The sequence below is a fragment of the Puma concolor genome, chromosome B3, assembly GCF_028749965.1.
Source record: "Puma concolor isolate L17-30 chromosome B3, mPumCon1.1.hap2, whole genome shotgun sequence".
Taxonomy (NCBI): domain Eukaryota; kingdom Metazoa; phylum Chordata; class Mammalia; order Carnivora; family Felidae; genus Puma; species Puma concolor.
The window spans coordinates 5,882,681-5,902,975 of record NC_141672.1 but is presented as its reverse complement, the minus strand read 5'-3'; the positions used below and the strand labels follow the sequence as shown (position 1 = coordinate 5,902,975).

Sequence of the window (20,295 nt, the reverse complement as noted above, 5' to 3'; positions counted from 1 at the left end):
CTGCTCGCGAAAGCCCTTTTTGTAGTTCTTTAACGTATTTGCCCACGCATACATTTTTGCTCCACTAAAAATAATCTTCTGGCGTGTTTCAGATGAAAAAAAAGATATTGACCATGAGACAGTGGTTGAAGAGCAGATCATTGGAGAGAACTCCCCTCCTGATTACTCAGAGTATATGACAGGAAAGAAGCTTCCTCCTGGAGGGATACCCGGCATTGACCTCTCAGACCCCAAACAACTGGCGGAATTTGCTAGGTAAGACGGAAGAACTTGCCTTGCTTTTTAATGGTACAAAGTGCTTGAGTGTCGGCAGCTGTGGTTTTGGTGCCTAAGTTACAAGGGCGGTTTGTATTCTTGCTCTAGGGAAATGTCTGAAAACAAAAGCAGTTAGTTTTATTTTGAGTAGGAACTATGCTGTTAGTGTGAGTGGCACCATTTTAGATCCTTGCAGGCAGTGAGATGCAGCGAATACTTCTTAATTTCATAATTGATACTGCCTGTGAAAAAACTGCACATAATTTGTTTGGAAGCCGCTGTCTTAACACAACTCCCTCCCCCTACTCCCCCCACCCCCCCCCGCCCGGCATACATTGTAAATTTGAGGGTATCGTGCCGGACCCAGCTGCAGGGGCCCTGGGCTGCTTCTAGACCTGCGCAGCTGGCCACTGGGAAGGCACGTCCATTCGTACTGCAGCACGCCATCAGTTAAGCTCCCAGTGTTTTGTTAATTAAAGCTGGCATGACAGGATGAGATCAAGCATTTTCAGGGCCAGGACCCCCCGTGACCGTCCAAGGTGAGCAGTCAGGACGATCTGAACCCACTGCAGGTTTGTCTTGTCTGAGACGGGCTGGGTTCCCACAGAAGCCTCTGCCACTTTTCATGTTGTTTATTTTCCAGTGCCGTTTGGCAGTCGTTATGAGGATGTGAGAACACACTCAAAGACAAACTTGTAAATAAAGTGAAAAGAACTCATAAACTCTGGAGCAGAAGGACTGCTTCTTTTCCCAACCTGAGGGTGAATGAATGAAGCCTGGAATAGCCAGGAAATTTAGTTAGGCAGGGGCAGGAACAGGAAGAGAGAAATCTTTGTGATCCCACACCATCTAGGAACAGAACGGGGCCCTCTCTTTTCTTTCTCCTGAGAGCAGAAGGGAGTAGATAAGAGCTGGAGGCCCTGGAATGTCCTCGTTTCTCCCAGCCCTGCCGAAAACAAGGTGGGTAACCTCCTGCCATTTGGGGCCTCAGTTTCACCACATGTCAGATGTGTTGTCAAAAAGGGGTTTGTGCCCTTTTGTCCTATCCTGTGAAACTGCAGTCATGGAGAATTATACACATTAGCTTATTTCTGACTGATCACGGCTTACCCAAAAAAGTTCAGGCTTCTGTCCTCTCATTGAGGACACTTTGTCCCGGCTTTTGTTGCCTTCATGTTTTAAATACTGGTATGTTACTCAAATATTAACTCCATACTTTCCCCCAAAAAAGCAAATAAAAATGGAGTCTGTAGATACATAGTCAGCAATGAGATTAGAGTATTTGGGCAGATTTGAGTCAGATTTCTTGCCAGTGTTTAGTATTGTCAACGTATTTTTAAAGTTAGTCACATCTCATTACTGCACTTGGACTTCAGTGAGGATAGGGGCTGCTCTCTCAGGGGTAGAGACACGGAGCATAGGAATCATGGAAAGCTTGTAGAAGGAGTGGCATGTGATCTGAGCCTTGTAGACGCTCAGATTTGGTGGGCAGATGGGATTTCCTCGGGACTGATGGCTAGTGTGGCATGTGCACAGTGGAAGGTGCGTAGTCAGCCCTCATCCACTATGTGTTCAGAAAAATAGGTTTGGCTGGGAATTCAGATGCTCACAGGGAGACAGTTGGAGTTTAAGAGATCGTTGAGCTCTGTGAGTACTGGGCCAACGTATGTGGACATTTTCAGCGTGAAGTGGGCGGGGGCCAAGGGTGTGTGAACAGTACAGAAGGGGCTCTGTGATTAGAGGTGGACTTGGAGAGGATTCCATTTCAGCCGTCTCCAGGCTGGCTTGGTGCAGGTGCAGCCAGCAAGAGGGAGAGGTCACGGAGGCCCGAGCCAGGACTGTGGCGGCCAGACTATGAAAGAATCGATGTGATCAATGTGGCAGGGGATGGTGGAAAAAATTGAGAGCCAGTCCGGCTGTGTGTCTCAGCGAGAAAGGAATCAAAATGGATGTTCAAAGCTTTGCACCTTAGGTGACAGGAGGTTGGGAGAGGGTGCCGGTCTGGGGTTCAGGGCCGGCAGTGTTTGGTTTTAGATGCTAATGAATCATCCCTGTTGGACTCGAGGTGGTTTCAGGAAGTAAGTTAGGGCTAGACTGCTCTGATGCGGGGGGCGGGGGGGGGGGGGGTGAAGCCGGAAGGTGCCTCGGACGGATGTGCCGTGAGAGGGTGGTTGCTGAGAGGAAAGACCGCAGCACAAAGGCTTGGGAAAACCCTGTGCCCGGAGGGTAAGGGAACCAGTGACAGCCGAGAGGGCCCGTTCATGCAGATAGGGGGTGGATTGGGAGAGTAAGGACAGCATCACAGAAGCCTCTGGGCTGGTCAGAAGGTCCGAGAGAGGGACAAATAACATTTCTCTAAGTTCGACATCACGAAGTATTTCAGTGGAGGAGCAGAGGGTAGAGGCAGGGTTTTACGGAGAGAAGGAACCTGGGGCTGTTGAGCAGAACAGTGACCCTCGGCCTTGTTCCCTCTCGCTGACGAATTGGGGTAGCTGATCTGAAAGCTCGGCCCTATACTCAGGAGGCCCGTGTCACTGTTGTGGAGTAGACGTTTCTGCTTGTTTTCGTGTGGCCTTGCCCGGGCATCAGGGCTGTCTTCAACCCCACGAAATCGGAATGAGACTGTTCTTCACCAGCAATAATTAGAAGACAATGGAGGCACGTTTTGCGATTTGTGAGGAAAAGTTACTACAGACCTGGAATCCTTGATCCAGCCGAGCTGCCAGTCAAATACCAGGCAAAATAGTGGCGATTTTAGACACGGAAGGATTTGTTTGATGTTGCACGCACCCTTTCTGAGGGGGTCACCTGCAGATCTACTCCAGCACGTCCAAAGAAGCCTTCCTAAAGAATCTGGTGAACAGACAGTCAAGAAGGCAGCTGTGAGGCAGGCTGGAAACACGTTCAACTCAGAATAGAAAGTTGGGTGAGTTGTACGAGTTTCTTCAGGAAAAGTTGAGTTCATTCCGCAGTGGGAATGGAGAATGGGTAGGAGGGGAAGCCGGGAGATGTTAGTGGTACGGGAAAGAGTTTTCTAAAAAAGGAAGATAATCAGAAACCCCCTGAAGAGAGAGGCAGTGCTAAGAAAGCCATGGCCTAAAAATGGGCATAAATTTGATAAAGTGCAGAGAACGTGTTTGCCCCGACTCTGCAAGTCTCTCCGCGTCCTAAAGCCCCCGTGTTGGGCCCCTCGAGCAGGAAATGCGGTCCTAGTGCACAGGTACGTTCTGCAGTAGGCAGTGTGTGTACGTAATCTGAATATGGTGTGTTTCTTTGCTAATGAGCCTGTTAAAGATTTCATTCTGTGTGCGGAATAGAATGAGATCTTGCTCTTCCTGACGGTGTATACAAAGTGGGGGTATACGGTTGGGCGCACGCTCACCCCTGTTGTCCATAGTGTCGTGGAACAGGTCATGTCAAGCCTACCCAGTCTCTAATTGGACGGTGGCGGTGGTGAGAGATGCTGGAGCCTGGAATGCCCTATTTTGTTAGGTCTTTGCGTTTTGAGAATGGGTGTGACCAGCTGCTGAATAGGGTTCTTCAGGGGCCCTGGCACTGGGGACGGGGGCTCTGAAAGCCAAAGACAGAAAGGCACCAAGTTTCCAACTGTCGGTGGCCAGACCCCATCGTCTTCATTCGTAAAGACCCACAGAACTTGCTCTGCTGGCCTCCCGTCTCTATCCACCTCCACTCTGTGACTCAGCTGTTGGCTTGAGGCGGCGTGTTCGCTGCTTTTCCCTCTCCTGCGTGCGCCCCGGACCTGAAAACTGAGCGAGGAATGGTTCGGGTGCCCTGCCACACCGAGCCTAGAAAACCGGTCAGTGGTAAATCGGTTACACGCGTGGGAGCAAGTATAAGAAATCAGGGCTTTAATTTGAAAGTCCTGGTATTGGGGCGGTGCCTTCGTTCTTTTTGATACTTGAAAAAGTGGTCGGTGGGTGGCACCAGGCGAGTTCCACTTCCTGGTGAAATCAGACAAGCTGTGTGCCCTTTTCATCAACTAAAGTTAGCCCTTGGGAAACCCGTAGTCTAGAAAGAGCAGAATTAAGAGCGGTTAGGTCAGTCCCAGGTTGGTCATTTTTGTCGTTGTCCACTCCCACCCCGAGACTCCTTCATGGGGTCAGCGTAGAGAGGAGATGTGCTAGTGGGGCCGAGAGGACCATCGTGGGAATATGTACCGTCTGCTTCGCTCATCTGTCTGGGGCAGCGGTATTCTCTGCACCGGGAAGGGAGGGGAGCTGCGGCTGTGGGTAGAGCCATGCCCGGGGGCCTTCCGACCCAGCCCCACCAGCACGGTCACCGTCACTCACGGTCACGGTGGGGGTTCTGGTCTGGAGGCGACGAAGCTTGTTTGGCAGCAAACGGGCTGATTTTCATTCAAGAATCGGCTCCTTCAAAAACGCTTCATCTTGGCTTCTGGGGCAACTTAGAACTTTGGCGGTTTCCCCCTGCTGAAAATTGTGCCAGGAAACTCCTGCCGGTTTTGGCCCCGGAGTCCAGGCTTTACCGTGTTGTTCCCTCCACGTGTGCGGAGTGAGCTGGTGGGAAGCCGGCGGCCAGGCCACCGGGAGCCCGGGCCCCGTTTTTATAACAGAGCAAGAAGCTTCTCTTGTTGGCTGCCTGGCTCCTGCTTGTAATTCGCAATACATTGAAGGCGCCTTTCTGTTTGTGCCATTTTTCTCCAGTCTCTCAGCCCTTCAGTTGAAAACGGGGGCTTAGAGCACCAGAACCTTCTGGGTTGTTGAGTCTGACTGGCTTTTTTTTTTTTTTTTAAAGGAACGAACTCATTTTTAGCTAGGCCCACTTAGCACACAGCCGGGGATAATAATAGCTGCCATTCCCCCAAGAGCTTCGTGTACATCATCCCTTTCAGTCTTGGCAGCTCTAAAGCAGGTAGCATTCTGCCTTTTTACAGAGTAAGAAACTGAGGCTGAGAAGTTCAGTGATTTGCTCAAGGTCACGCGGCCATAGGAGTCCCCGCCAGGTCTGCCCCTGTTCTGGCTCCGCCACAGCGCCTAGCCACCGTCCCTGGTGTCCTTTGCAAAGGATCCCAGTCAAGCAGAAACTCCAGTCCTGGTTATTCTGAGCATTTGGGACAGGCTGAGGAGATGCTCTGAGTAGCAGCATAGGATTTTAGTCTTTTTAAACTTTGTTCTTTTTTAGGATTTCAGCCACTTTATTTTGTAGGTTTATATATCAGTTGGTGCCACGAAGATTTTAATTTTAGTCTTTATTTGCACACACACACACACACACACACACACACACACACACACACACACAAATACTTTTCAATCTCGGTTTTGGAAAATGACCTTTTCAGTGTTTGCCTTCAAGTAAAATATAAAAGGTACCAACATTACTGCCTCATTTGCCACTCTGTAGTGAAGAAGGAGGATTTGCCAAGGAACTTAAGAGTGGCCGCAGTTAAGCCTTCCACTTCCTTCTTGAGTCCAAGGGTGTTTGTCCAAGTACATTTTAAACTTTCATTCTGAAATCAGTGATACTGCTAAATGCTGGCACACATTTTGCAAATGACATTTTAAGAAGAATACCATTTTGATAATGGTAATAATGACATTTAAGAAATCGAGAGTTTGGTAAATGGTACAGGGTACTGTGCTCTTTAATTTAGTGTATATTTGAAAATTTCCATGATCAACATTTTTTGAAAATCAAGTTCCTAGAAATAAATTTAAGAAACTGTATGGAAGGTAGCGTGGGCACACCTGTCCTACTGATGCAGGCACCTCACTGACATTGACCCCAGATGGGTGGGACAGGAAGTGGTTGTCTGCGACTTAATCTGTCAGAGTCAGTTTATTAACGTAATTTGCACAGAGTGAAATCCACCCTCTCTTAGGTGAGTGCCACCTGAGAGAATTTGGACAGGCGCAGTCATGTAGCCACTTCCGCAGTCGAGACAAAGAGCATTTCAGTGCAGTCGTCAAAGGATGAACATTATAAAGACTGAAGCTTGGTTCTTAATAGACCCTGTTTTATTTTTAATAAAATACTACTGACTGGAGTAGAACCCTTTTATGTGAATCACTGTTGTCTTCCGAACTCTGCTGTTACCTCCAGGTGGCGCAGTGGCACCAAATTTCTGTTCTCCTTAGTTCTGCGAGCTCGTTCTTGAGCTCCAGGATTTAGTGGTGTTTAAGATAACCGGATAGTTCAGAGCCCTGTATACAAACAGGCACTTAGAAAGTATCTGCTAAGTGATGGGGTGATCTTCCAAGTCCAAGAAAGAACGTGTTTTCTGCAGGGTTGGAATGGGGGCGGGTACCAAGATGAAAATGCTCTGCTAGAATTTAAAGTGGGAAGGGTATGCGGCTTTGAACAAACTCCTTAGAAGTAAATTACACATCACTTCTCGGGCCTTTTGGCTGAGATCAAGTGAAGTGTAGAAATAAGTCACAGCCACCAGGTAAATTGTTTCAATGATGCTCGCCCAGGGATGGAGAGTTTTAACTAGGTGACTACATGAGTTCAGGTTTTATCAAGTGGAAGCTCCAGGTCGCCCTTTTCCCAGACCGAGGGTGAAGAAGGGTATTGTTAGGGCCTTGGCTAACTTAAAGAAGACCACAGAGATCTTTTGTACCGAAAGAGCGCTGGTAAGTTAGCTCTTCTTGGGAAGGCCTCACTGACTTTGTTGCTTACCTGTTAACTGTGTGTCCTCACCTAGGAGCGTGAGGTGACAGACGTAGGGACAGGAGAGAACGTCTGTTTCAGACATGTAAATCTGTTTTTCTAGTTTTTCTAGGAACTCTTAATCTCTCACCCCTCTACCACACACAGATCTGTAGGGAGTATTTGGAGAGAGAGTTTTGACAAAAGACCAGAGGTTGGTTCAGTGGAAATAGCAGGTAGGTAAGCTATCAAATCAGCGAGCTCTCTGGGTAGTGACTCCGCACAGGGCTCTCCCCGCTGCCCACGTACGTGATCAGGCCTCTTGTTTTACCCGGTCCCGGAGCAGGGCCAGAAATCGCGGTCGCTTAAAAAAAAAAAACACACTTATTTTTTGAAAAATGGTCATCTCCCCCCCACCGCCACCAAAAGTAGTATGATAAAAATTAAACAGTGGGAAAGGGAAAGGGTATGGGGTGTTCCCGCCTGGCCACCAGGGGCTCCCATAGGAACCCATAGGGGCTCCTCCGTCAAGCCTCGGGACCAACAGTTTGTTACTGTGTCTCTTTCCAGAGATAATGTAAGTAATTCTGTTTACAAGAACTGTTCTGTACCTTTTAAAAAAGTATTTTAGAGATAAGGCCCGTCAGTATGAAATGAACCCTCCCTCCCTTTTTTTGTAGCGGTATGGGAGGGATGTATGTCCCAAGACCCTCCCATACCTGCCGCTTCCTTTTCACAAGGCAGCTTTACCATCACAGCTGCTGCTCCTGGACACCATGCTTTGCTCCCGCCAGGAGATTCCTCTGTGGTCTGGGCCGGTGGTCTCTTGTGTTATTTAAAGAGCTCGAAGGAAAGAGCAGGTACTGGAAGCACCCTGACCTCAGGGCCGGTCCGTTCCGAGCTGCCCCCGCTCACTCGCTGGGAGACCCTGGCAGCGGCCTCACCTCCGCGAGCGCCAGCTTCCGCATCTGTGAAATGGGAAGGTGCTTCCCGGTCACGGGTGCTCGCTGCGGTGGTCGCATCCCTTCCCTCCTGGACGCGTGTTGTGATCTTAGTGGTTTGTATCTATAAGGAAAACATTTCAGGGGCTATATGATTTATGCCAGATGAGTCTACCCACTCCTACAAATCTCTTTCTCTCTCTTCTTTTTTTTTTTTTCTTTTTTTTTTCTTTTTTGGTAAGAATGAAGCCAAGAAAAATTAAAGAAGATGATGCTCCAAGAACAATAGCTTGCCCTCATAAAGTAAGTAATGCTAGGGGGAAGGTCTTCGTTAAACTGCCAGCAAAGATTTAGAGAGCTCCTGAGAAATCTGCACTTTAATTTCCATCTGATAATTAAGCGAGGAACTACAATCTTTGGTTTCTAAATTCAGGAGGCTCTATTTGTGATGTAAGTTTTGTTGTTCAGTAAAGGCCACTTAAATTTAAATGGTATTAAATGGGGTTACTGTAGGGTGCCAATGTTTTTACTCTTATTATATATTGAATATGCAGTGTTAGGATTTTATTTCTCCTTACTGGATCATTAACAAGTCAGTCTTAAGACTTTGGATTGTGTCTCACCCGCGGACCTTTATGGGACTGTAAACTCATTGTGGAAATTTGGAAATTATTTTGGATGTCACTAAAGCAAACCTAATAAACTTCATATCCTGCACAATTTTCTTAATTTACCCTGTCAATTGTGTGTTACTCGAGGGGTGCTTAATTGTTTTCAAATGTGGTTAGCCTTCCAAACAGAAGGCCGGTCTAAAAAGTCCTTGGAGGTGTTGGCTGGGTGTGTTTCACACCTAATTGGATGGATGGAAAACTAAACAGAGAAAGAAGTACCACCTAGGCGAAGAGAAAGAAGAGAGAAATGTTTAATGGAATAAAGAATTTTTTTTAAAGATGAACAGTTGGAGGAAGAGAAGTCTCAATTGGTCCTTGTGTTGACCTGCCAGCTTCTTTGCGTCCTTTTTTTAAAAATTTTTTTTTTCAACGTTTATTTATTTTTGGGACAGAGAGAGACAGAGCATGAACGGGGGAGGGGCAGAGAGAGAGGGAGACACAGAATCGGAAACAGGCTCCAGGCTCTGAGCCGTCAGCCCAGAGCCCGACGCGGGGCTCGAACTCCCGGACCGCGAGATCGTGACCTGGCTGAAGTCGGATGCTTAACCGACTGCGCCACCCAGGCGCCCCTTTGCGTCCTTTTTTTTTTAACACTCTCACCGTGGAGATCCTGAAATGGGAAACTATTTCCTTTGGGGCCAAAAAGCAAATAAGCATTTGAAAACAGTTACGCCTTCTGAGCCTGTCGTCCCCTCTAACTTCTCTGTGTCCTTCTTTTCCAAATTACGTTTTTGAAAATCCCATCTTCTAAATGGAAACCCAGACTGAGGGTCAAAGTGGAAAAGCTGTGGCTCTCCCGTCCCGGGAAGACCCCAGTGTGCTGTCTGCCCACCCCACTCCTCCATCCCTGGACAGCAACTGCAGAAGAAACTGCCAGGGCCGCGAGGCCATGCTTCTCGGGAGCACCGCGTGCCCGCCCGCCTCCCCCCCCCCCCCCGCCCAGGTGCCCGCGCGCCCGCTTCTCTTCTGGTGTCTCACCGAGTCAGTTTCTTCTGTAGTTGTCATTCCTTGGAGACGCTCTTCTTTCTCTGTCAAGAAAGGGGAAGAGGCAAAGAGAGAAGAGGGAACAGTAGGCGACGGAGGACAGCCCATTCTTGCAGCACAGAATAAGGGGCCCACCCAAGGTCGTGGTGGACAGCCGCCAGTTCACCTCCTTTGGTTTATCAGGGCTTGTGTTACTTCATCGGGGTGGGGGTGGGGGTGGGGGTGGCCTATCAGGTGAGGCGGCTGCGGTGTGGCCGGAAGCCAGGGTGCTGGGTTCTATTCCCAGCTCGGCTCCTACTAGCGGTGTGACCTTGGGCAAGTCTACCTGAAGACATCTCTGAGCCTCAGTTTCCTCCTCTGTAAAACAAGGGTTTGCATTAAATGAGAAGGCCCTTTCCAGCTATCTGGTTTTTTGTCTTAAATGATATAACATTTCTGTTGTAATACTAAGTAAAATTTAAGGGGGGGCGTTGGGGGGTTACGTGGTTTCTTGTATCAGTGAAGGCTATTAAGCGGTTGGATCCTTTGTAACAGCTGCAGTGTGAACCACTAAGCTTCTCTCTCTGTTCGAAGGGCTGCACAAAGATGTTCAGGGATAACTCTGCCATGAGAAAACATCTGCACACCCACGGCCCCAGAGTCCACGTCTGTGCAGAATGTGGCAAAGCTTTTGTTGAGAGCTCAAAACTAAAACGACACCAACTGGTTCATACTGGAGAGAAGCCCTTTCAGGTAGAGCCAGTCCCTTCCCCTTCCACGCCGCCTGCAGGTGTAGGCAGGGCCGTGGGTGCTCGGGAGACGCAGCCCAGAGACCGAGCGCTCTGAGTGCTCTTCTGCGGGAGACGAAACTGGTGTCCCGAGGAAATACTGAGAAGGGCTGCCTGGCTCTCGACTTCCCCACAGGCCGGATCTCAGGTCCTGGAGGCGGGCTGTAGGGTGGGGGTGGGGTGGGGGGGGTTTGAGGGGGCCTATTTCACCTGCAGAGAACAACAGGATTGCTCACGTAAGCCTAAAACTGCATTGCTAGTGCGCTCACGGTGGTGTGCAAGCAGTTTGTTTTCTGTGGTTGATTTAAGCATGTTGAGTTCCTAATCGACCGGAAACTCACGGCATCCTACTGGACGAGAATAAGGATAGTTAACGTTTTGTCTTGTCTTTTAGAAACCCGTGACCAGTGAACGAACTAGCAATACAGCTCTAACGGGGTTCTTTTTTTTTTTTTTTTTGTAACTTTTTTTTTAATGCTTATCGAGCACAAGTGGGGGGTGAGGTGGGGGGCAAAGAGAGTGAGACTCAGAGTCTGAAGCAGGCTCCAGGCTCTGAGCTATCAGCACAGAACCTGATGCGGGGCTCAAACTCCCAAACCATGAGATACGACCTGAGCCAAAGTCAGATGCTCAACCGACCGGGCCACCCAGGCGCCCCTTATTTAACTTTTATTTAAGTAATATCTGTACCCCATGTGGGGCTCAAACTCACGACCCCAAAACCAAGAGTCACATGCTTTTCTGACAGCCAGCCTGGCATCCCAACAAGGTGCTTTTTGACGCTTGACACCAGAACTCTTCCTAATCATTTGTTTATTTAATGTTGGTTTAGATTAGAGAGACAGTGCGCTAGCGGGGGAGGGGCAGAGAGAGACGGAGACAGAATGCGAAGCAGGCTCCAGGCTCCGAGCGGTCATCACAGAGCCCGATGCTGGGCTCAAACTCACACGAGCCGTGAGATCATGACCTGAGCCGAAGTCAGACCCTTAGCCACCTGAGCCACCCGGGCTCCCCTCATTTGTATTTTATTATTTGAAACATTGACAGAAATATGAACACCTTAACATGATACCGAGGGAGATTCTTGGTTTTTCTCCTCCCTCGAACTGAAATAAGTCGTGAGGTGGGTTCAGGAGTTACCCTGTGACGGGACGGGCACGCTTCCCCAGAACAGGGAGGGAACGGTGTCTGGTGAGGGGAGCGGGCTGTTCTGTGGCGCAGCAGCCAGCTGCTCGCGCCCTCGGGGCCTGGTCAGAGTCTGAGCGGGTTCTCTCTGGTCTCTCCTGGACAGTGCACGTTCGAAGGCTGCGGGAAGCGCTTTTCACTGGACTTCAATTTGCGCACACACGTGCGCATCCATACCGGGGACAGGCCCTACGTGTGCCCCTTCGACGGCTGTAATAAGAAGTTTGCTCAGTCGACTAACCTGAAATCTCACATCTTAACACACGCTAAGGCCAAAAACAACCAGTGAGAAGAAGAACGGAGAAGACCCTTCTCGACCCCGGGGAGCATCTTCCAGGAGTGTGATGGGGAATAAAGACGCCTCTCCTTTGTATATTGTTTCTAGGAAAGAATTTTAAAAATGAATCCTACACACCTAAGGGACATGTTTTGATAAAGTAGTAAAAATTAAAAAAAAAAAACAAACTTTAATAAGATGACATGGCTACGATGCTCTGTCTTGCTCTGTAATCTCGTTTCAAAAACACGGTGTTTTTGTAAAGTGTGGTCCCAACAGGAGGACAATTCATGAACTTCGCATCAAAAGACGATTCTTTATACAACAGTGCTGAAAACGGGACTTCTTTTCACATTCTTATAAATACGAAGCTCACCTGTTGCTTACAATTTTTTTAATTTTGTATTTTCCAAGTGTGCATATTGTACACTTTTTGGGGATATGCTTAGTAATGCTACGTGTGATTTTTCTGGAGGTTGATAACTTTGCTTGCAGTAGATTTTCTTTAAAAGAATGGGCAGTTACATGCATACTTCAAAAGTATTTTCCTGTAAAAAAAAAAAAAAAGTTCTATAGGTTTTGTTTGCTATCTTAATTTTGGTTGTATTCTTTGATGTTAACACATTTTGTATAATTGTATCGTATAGCTGTATTGAATCATGTAGTACCAAATATTAGATGTGATTTAATAGTGTTAATCAATTTAAACCCATTTTAGTCACTTTTTTTTTCCCGAAAAATACTGCCAGATGCTGATGTTCAGTGTACTCTCTTTGCCTGTTCAGTTACAGAAAGTGGTGCTCAGTTGTAGAATGTATTGTACCTTTTACCACCTGATGTGTACAGCCCATGTAACGGAAAGGGCAACAATAAAACAGCAATCCTACAGAAAGAATACGGCAGAAAAAGCTCTGTAAGCACAGTCTTCTTTCCTTTTGTTGTCCAGAATAATTCCAATTCTTGAGCCTCCCAGAAATTGGAAGCCAAATAAAGCAACTGAAGTTTCCTTTACTTTCGCGCTCAGCTACGGTGACTGGTGATTGAAGCAGCACATAGATGTTTTGGTCCTTCCTACGCGTGCTGAGCTCTGAGAGCGAGTAGGTGACAGGCATCCCGAGTTAAGGAACTACCTCAGAGGACCCCCAGCCGGACCCGTGGGAGATAGGATTTTGATTTTAGCTCCCCCAGCAAAAGCGTGGCTGAAACAGTTGTGCCCCGGCCTGTGTGCGCGCTCCAGGTAAGCTGGCCACCAGGCGGGGCGCGAGCAGAGGGGGCAGCGGGCGCCTCTGCGGCTCGGGAAGCGCTTCCGGTTCTTGGCTGTTGGCTTGAGAGCCTTGGCTCCCCCATCCGGTGGGGTCTTCGCACGCTGGCAGATGCAGCAGTTGAGTGCCCAGCGGCTTATTAACGTCACGCTTCCAGCCGGGTACCGAGTGCAGATTGGCAGGGTGGTGCGATGATTAAGAAAGTTGTACTCAGTGAGTACTTGACCTCTCACGTTGTGACCTCCTAAATGTACGATTATAATTTTTGAATTTTACTTCGAGTCCCATATCGGGCTCGTGAGAATGTTTTATAAACCGCCAAGATGCAGCAAAATCCCATGTATTCAAAATGCAAACACACCGGGTGTCTCTGTGCTGTAGGCTGGACTCTGCAAGGTAATTGACAAACTAGCTAATGCCTGAGATTTATTTACAAGATGTCCAGGACACCATCGGGTCCAAGATGTAGCCCTGTCTCTTCCACCTTCTCCATCGGTCCCGCACAGGAGGGCTGGTGACCTAATGACAGTGACCCTGTGGCTCTCCAGAACTTTGAAGTGCCTTCTGAATCATAAAATGAAAATTTTAACTTCAGACGCTTTGTTTTATTCGTTCAGAATCTGTTATCCATTGGGTAGTTTGATGGAAGTGAGTTAATGAGAAGACCCCAGCTGTCCTCTGGATAAGCCAGGCTTTGCTGTATCTGGCAGTCAGGAGAGAGGTAAGCCCGCGGTGGAGGTCCCCTTCAGAGCCGCGCGCCCCGGCGCGCGCGCGGTTCTTTGGCCAGACCTGGGGCCAAGGCCTCTGCCGAGGCCCGTGGCGGAAAACGCCCACACCTTCCCTTCCCACCCTCAGGTGAGCAGTCTCTGGGTGGCCGTACCGAATGCCACTCTGGTGGGGTGGCCGTGTTAGGAGTCTGGAGCCTCGTCCCCTCCACCCCCACCCCGCCCAGCGCCACCACACGGGAGCCTGGTGCCCGCGCTGTCCTCAGGACTTCCGCCCCCGGGACCCACGGCAAGACAGACTTGTGTCGCGCCAGCAACCCCAAGAGCCACGCCGTGACCTACAGAGAAGCCAGGCTCCCACGTGGAGCGAGGTCCCCCCTTCCTCTGTGCCTTGATCCTTGGGGGATGCCTCGGTCATCTCTTGCGCCCCTTTCGTCTCTGAGTGAACCGTCGTCGCTCCCCGGGACTCTTTGCCCGTGTGTCACCTCTCAGCCTGCAGAGTTCATTGCTGACGGGAATTTGATTGGGGGTTTGAAGACCACGTAAGGTCCCAAGTTCCTCGTTGGCGGTGACCTCTGTTCCCAGTAGTGTAGGCAACAAATCAGCGAGTGGCAGTGTTAAGGGTGTGGCTTGTTCTCATTGGCTGGAACCCAAACCCGTTTTGCTTGTGGTGAGAATTTATAATTTTGCTAAAGCTGTGATTTACTAAAATTGGAAGTGGTGTTCTAACAGTGAGTCACTTGTCTTGAGGATTAATCTGATTTATAAGTAATACTGATAGACCTATTTTCTTACATCCCAGCGGAAACAAATGCACGTTTCTAGCGTATGTAATATAAAAACTCCAGAGGATAAGTTTACACTTTACAAGAAGTTGTTTTCTATTTTTGGATTTCTTATTATTTCCCCCCCTTTTTGGTAGTGGGGCTCAGGGGGAAGCATAATATTTGTATAAAGAACTGTCACCCCAGAGTGACCTTTATTTTCCAAGGTGACATTGAACTCACGCTGCTGGTTTCACATGGTGTTTGTGTGCTGTGCCTAGATTCAAGGCCTGAGGATTTGAGGAAAATCAAGATTTCCCCCACCCCCCACCCCCCATTCGGTTTTCATGTGCAAGTTCTTTTAAATGTCCCTTATTTTGCTGGATCTGAGTGAAGTAAGGCCCTTTGACAGCCTAGTATCTCAGTGCCTGCCAGTGTTTCCAAGCAGAGTTCTAGATGGTGTCTTCACAGAGGAGAGTCACTTGCGTTCAGCCAGAACCCAGGGAGATTCGCGGTCGGCCTGAGCAGTTGCGGTGCCGTGAGGGGGCTTTACTGCCGCCCCCGCTCTGCCCAGCCACACTTAGCCACGGTCACTCACCTCCGAATGTATGTCCGTGGCGCAGGAACCCCTGGCCCTCCCGGAGACCCGATGACCCCGCCCGCACTCCGCACAGGCAGCGAGAACCCATCATTTCTTGTCTGACTCCTCTGTGGCCTGAGACGAGCACGGCTTAGGAAAGCCGTGCGTTATTCCTCTTTTGATTCTTAAGTTCCTTCTGTTTTCTGGACATCTGACCACCAGCAAGAGCAAGGATCCCAGAGGTTTGGTAGAGTGGGAGAGCGGAAGCTGTTTACAGGCGTTCCCTTCACGCCACGACCCTGCCGGGAGGCCTCCTCCTAGCCTGCCTGTCGTTGGATGGCCGCAGACGCCCAGCCTTAGGGGGCAGGGATACCCGCCTGACTTTGTAGCCCTTTGTCCTGGCTCCTGTTGGCATTAGTCAAGTCCAGCGGGTGATGGCAGCACCCAGACTTCACCCCCAAGGCAGGGGAGGAAGCCCGGGTTGCAAGCTCTGCTTCCTTGCCGCTCCGGTCACGCCCTCCACTGCCCCCTGACTTACCGGCCTCGGCCTCCTTTGTCACCGCTCACGTTGTGCACAAGTTCCCTGCTTGCCCGAACGGCGTGAACGCAGGCCCTTCAGAGCAGCGGTGTCAGGCTCCTGGCAGTCCCTTCAAGCCGGAGAGGATGCTGGAAGGTGCTGGAGAGGATGTCTAAGCTGGGACCGTGCGGAGACAGACGGTGGGAGGGGGTGGGTGGCGTACTGCTGAGGCGCTTCCTCCGCTCCCCTTACAACAGCTGGAAGGGAATGTTGGAACGAAACGTTGGCCTGAGTTAGGTCAGCAGGCAAACGGGACTCCCCGCGAGCCGGTCACCCCGCTCCACTCCCCGTGTTTCCGACCAGCGTTGTGCGAGTCTGCAGAGGGTGAGCGGGTGCGGCGGGATCACGTTCCATCGAAGTCACGATGATTGATTTTCCACAAAGCGGCGAGATTGATCCAGCTGACAGCTTTTTCGTTCCAGACAGGTGCCGTGAGAAACGGCATCGGGATGTCGCGGGGAGGGGGCAGGGGCTGTGCTGTATTCTGTCTGCTGCTCTATCTGGGGGCCACGCGGTGTCTGCGCACATAGTGGAGGGCAAGGGGCATCAGTACCGAACAGAGTAACCTTGTTTCTACGACATCCATAACTGTTAACCAGGCTCTAGTATCTCCGGACGGTGATCGGTCAAGCCATTTTCATAGAACAATTCTGTTTTTATTCACTTTCTGGTAACTTCCGTAGGCCCTGACTCAAGGACTTAGCGTCGTGTCTCATGTACATCTTTTCTTAAATGTTCTCTGCCATTTCTGGAATTGTCCTTGGTTTTTCCTTAGCTCATAGATCATAGATGCAGAAATATTATAGTATTTAAGGCATCCGCATCAAGCATCAGATGGCTTTGCATCCAGAAAAACATTTAACGATAACTCCGTTTGAAGCACCACGCATGTGTAACATGGCTCTATAAAATATAATAAACGCATAACGTTGTTAAGCTTTTCAATGCCTGTGGTTCTCGTTTGTCCCCCAGTCCTCCAAGCCGCCTCTCCCCGAGTCTCCTTACACGGGAAACCTGGCCACAAGCTGCCTGGGGTGGCTCCTCGTGGGTTTCCTTCCGGCACGGAAACGGAAACGCGCAGGATTCCACTCGTGCTGGCGAGAACTGCTTCCTGAACATCTCCCCGCTCCGAGATGGGCTGAGGGGCCAGAGTTTTCATGAAGAGCCCACCCGCTTTTCAGAAAGCACAGCACGGCCAAATGACATTCTCATGGCCCACTGATGCCCAGTGGCAGTTCTGGGAGCTCCGGTGCCTAAAAGAAGGGCTTACCAACTGGGATAAGACTTAACGGCCTGATAAACTATATCCCGAGAGCTCCTGAGGGTTTGGCTAAAAGCAAAATGCAGAGGAGCGTCCTGCTCTGTCCTGGCTGGGGCCCTGGTGTTTTGGTGTACTGATCAAGGAGATTCATGTGACTTTCCCTCCTTTTTGCTAATGATGGAAGGGGCTGCTGACAGAATGTTGCTGAGGTGGCGAGTCCCAGGCCCGCGTGAGGCCCAGAACTGCTGAGCGAAGGCTTGAGGTAGAGCCGAGCTGAGGGGCGGCCGTGGTCAAAGATCGAGTGTGCATTTCTGGGTTTTAGATGGGAAGGAAGCGAGGTCATGGAGGGCTGTGGAATTGCTTCCGTGGGCACCGCGGCATAGCGGTGAGGCCAGCGTCCCTCCTTTGCCCTTGTCCCTATCTCCAGCTGGCTGTGGGGACATTGGTTTAGAACCTGACTTGCCCAGGACCATGCTCGGCACGGTGAGCATTGTTTCATTTTCTCCTCCAAACTGCTCTGGGAGGAGCTCTGCAGCACAGCCCCATGTCGTGGTCGAGGGTCACTGGCAAAGGTCCCGGCAGTCGGGATTCAAAACCCAGGCCTGCCTGCCTTCCTCCTGCCACTGGGCCCGCTGCCTGAGTGGATCTCCGACCCCTTACGAAGAAGCCGCGGTCCCTATTTAGGGGGCAGTACCATACCCGCCCTGCCCAGAGTCTTAGAGGGCATTCCTGGCCTTGGAAGCTGGCTCCTGGGGCTGCTCACGAGTGGCCAACAGGCCCCCTTATTCTGGTTCCCGGCTGCTCCTCTCCAGCTTCCTGCAGTCACTACTGAGCCAGTCTCCTAGCTGGGGCTCTCACCACCCCACCTGAACCTGCAGTGGCTCCCCTCTTCCTGCAGAACAAAATCCAAAGCTTTCCACCTATGCTCAAAGCTAAGCCCCAGCCCTGACCTACTTTTCCAACCTCTCTCTCCCACCACTCTTCACCTTCCCCTTGCAGTTTTTCATTTCCAAAGCTTCCCCTGCGCTGGAACTCCCAGGTTCGCTCATTCGTGCAACAGTCCGGAGGGCGAGCTGTGTGTCAGGCGGGGTTTTCTGTGCTAATGGAACTTGCATTACAGCTAGCGGGGCGGTGGCAGGGCGGGCTCTGAGGAAGCTTGCGCCTAGCTGATAGTGACCTGGATCGAGCGCCCCCACCCCTTCCATCATCCGCTACATGTTGCTTATGTACTAGTCCCCATGAGTCCCAGGAGCTGGTGGCCAGAGCCCCTCTCCGGCCCTGGCGGGGCGGGGGGACTGCCCATCCTCCCCTCCCCACCGCCCCCTGCCTGGCCTTGGCAAATTCCTTGTCGCCTCTGCCCTGCCCTCCCTCCCGGGCTGCTGGGCCGCAGGGCCCAAGGGTTCCTCGCTGTGCGCCTCCACCTCCGGCCGCGGGGGGCGCTGTGCCCGGCCGCTCTCCCGCCCCGCGGAGAGGGGTGGGGCCAGGTGCGCGTGCGCGCGGCGCTGGCTGCCCGGGGGCCCGGAAAGCCAGCCCTGCTGGGAAGCCGGGGGATTTCCGGAGCCCGCTGGGGCGGGGACGCTTAGGGTCCCCTCGTGGGCGGCAGCGCCTGTCGGGGGCTCGAGCACGGCTGGGGGGGGGGGGAGGGGCCGGGGAGGGGGGTGCGCAGCCCCAAGTGCAGATGACCTTGTGCAGATGGGCCGCCGGGGCTTCGTCTTCCTCGGCGCGGGCTGCGGGGCCTTCTCCCTTGGGAGGGCAGCCCGGGCGGCCGCGGGAGGCCGCAGGGCAGGGGAGCCACTCCGGGAGGGCTCCTGGTGCACCCCCCAGACCGGAGGGGCCGGGGGAAGAGGCCCCAGGCAGCCGACCACTCCCGTGTCCCGGGGAGAGTCAGAGCCCGGTGTCGCGGAGGGTGGGGGAGGGGCGGCCCAGGCCGGGGGAGGCGGGGGGGGGGGGGGGGAGCTTCTGTGAAGCGGGTTGGGAGGAAGCTGCGGGAAGCCCTCCAGGCCCCGCCGCTTTTCTCGTCCACCCTCGTCTGACAGGCCCCCTCAGCAGCCCGCTTCCACGCCCAGATCCCCCTCCGCTCCCCGCTCTGCCGAGTCACCCGCTCTGATGCGGTCACTGGCCCCCACCCATCGTCCCTGGGGACCTCAACATCCGTCCTCAGGGATGGTGCATCGCCTAGCCAGGCTGCTTCCCGGCCTCCTTATGGTGACCCCGCCCCAGCCTGCCACCGCCACAGGGGCTCCCAAACCTTGTTTTCGCTGACACCTGCCCACTCCGGTCTCTGTCCTGGGGTCCCGCTCGGCCCCTCCTGCCCTCCCCATGGTCGAGCCCCAGCCTCTCAGCCTGGGCGCCCCTGGCCCGATACCTTCACCACCTGGCCCCTCCAAGCCCCGGGTCCTGGCTTCATTCCCTCCTACGTTCTCGCCTTCCCTTGTCCCTCTTTCACTTGCCTGGCAGACCCCAAGCTGGCCCTGTACTCAGGAGCCTCTCGGCCGTCCGTCAGCCACCCGCCACGCAGGAGTCCACTCCTTACCTCGCCCTTTCTTCACACCCCCTGGCCCAGCACATCCCCCCATGTGTGCACCCTGTCTTGTGTCCCCGCTGTAGTCAGCCCCCCCTCCCGTGCTGCCCAAACCTGCCTGGACGCCCCCAGGGAGGCTTTCAGGTTCTGCCAACCCTGGAGAGCCACCCAGTGGTGACACCTGGAGGGGGCTCCAGGGATGAGAGGGTGTGGGGGAGGGGTGTGGTCAAGCAGACTGATGGTTACAGCCTGAGTGAGGCCAGGTGGCCTGGGAGAGTGTGGCCAGGGCAGGGTGGGAGCCAGTGTCCCCGCGGGCTGAGCTCCCAGCAGCCACTGGGCCGCCGCAGAAAGGAAGCAGAGACCAAGGGGCACAAGGGCTGGGTGGGCCGTGGCCCTGTCCAAGGTTCCTGCCTCTCTGGGGCCTGACCCGCCACTCCAGGTGTCCGTCACCTGCAGCCACAGAACTTGGTGAGTGGACCAGCAGGAGCCCAGGGAGCCAGCCGAGGCCGGTCCTGGCTCTTGTGACAGTCCCCACGGCAGGGTGGAGGATGGCCCAGCGGGTCCCCGGCCAGGCCTGGGGCAGGGGTGTGAGGAGGGCCGAGTGAACTCTGACAGGGCTGTCCCCCACTGGCTTCCGCTGCAGATGGAGGTCTGTTGGGGGCAGTGGAGGGTGTGAGAGCTGTCGTCACGTCCCAGAACCTGCCGGCTACAGGGTGGCTGAGAAGGCCCCGTTCTGGGACGAGGGGCTCTTGATGTACGAGTGCCGCTGAATAACTCCGTGGAAGTGGCCAGTGAGGGGGGTGAGGGAGACGACGCCGTACTCGGTGCACCTGGGGCCCGAAGGGAGAAAAAAAGAGCAGTGGACACGTGTGAGCGCCAGAGGAGGTGGCCG

General features: G+C 52.3%; 1 protein-coding gene across 4 annotated transcripts in view; it reads left to right on the top strand.

Annotated features, from left to right (window-relative positions):
• Positions 1–16,562, top strand: part of YY1 (YY1 transcription factor) — a 33,112-nt gene extending 16,550 nt beyond the window's left edge. Inside the window, exons 2-7 of one of the 4 annotated variants that reach the window (XR_015252030.1) lie at positions 93–255; positions 8,072–8,132; positions 10,058–10,216; positions 11,543–12,950; positions 13,593–13,696; positions 13,831–16,562. Coding sequence is in view for 1 of the 4 variants with exons in the window: in XM_086708823.1 (XP_086564949.1) it covers positions 93–255; positions 8,072–8,132; positions 10,058–10,216; positions 11,543–11,725 (566 nt within the window). In the remaining 3 variants the exon portion in view is untranslated. Of the gene's footprint in view, positions 1–92; positions 256–8,071; positions 8,133–10,057; positions 10,217–11,542 lie in introns of all 4 variants that reach the window. The other 3 variants (XR_015252029.1, XR_015252028.1, XM_086708823.1) reach the window with 3 other exon arrangements.
• Positions 16,563–20,295: the final 3,733 nt, after the last annotated feature.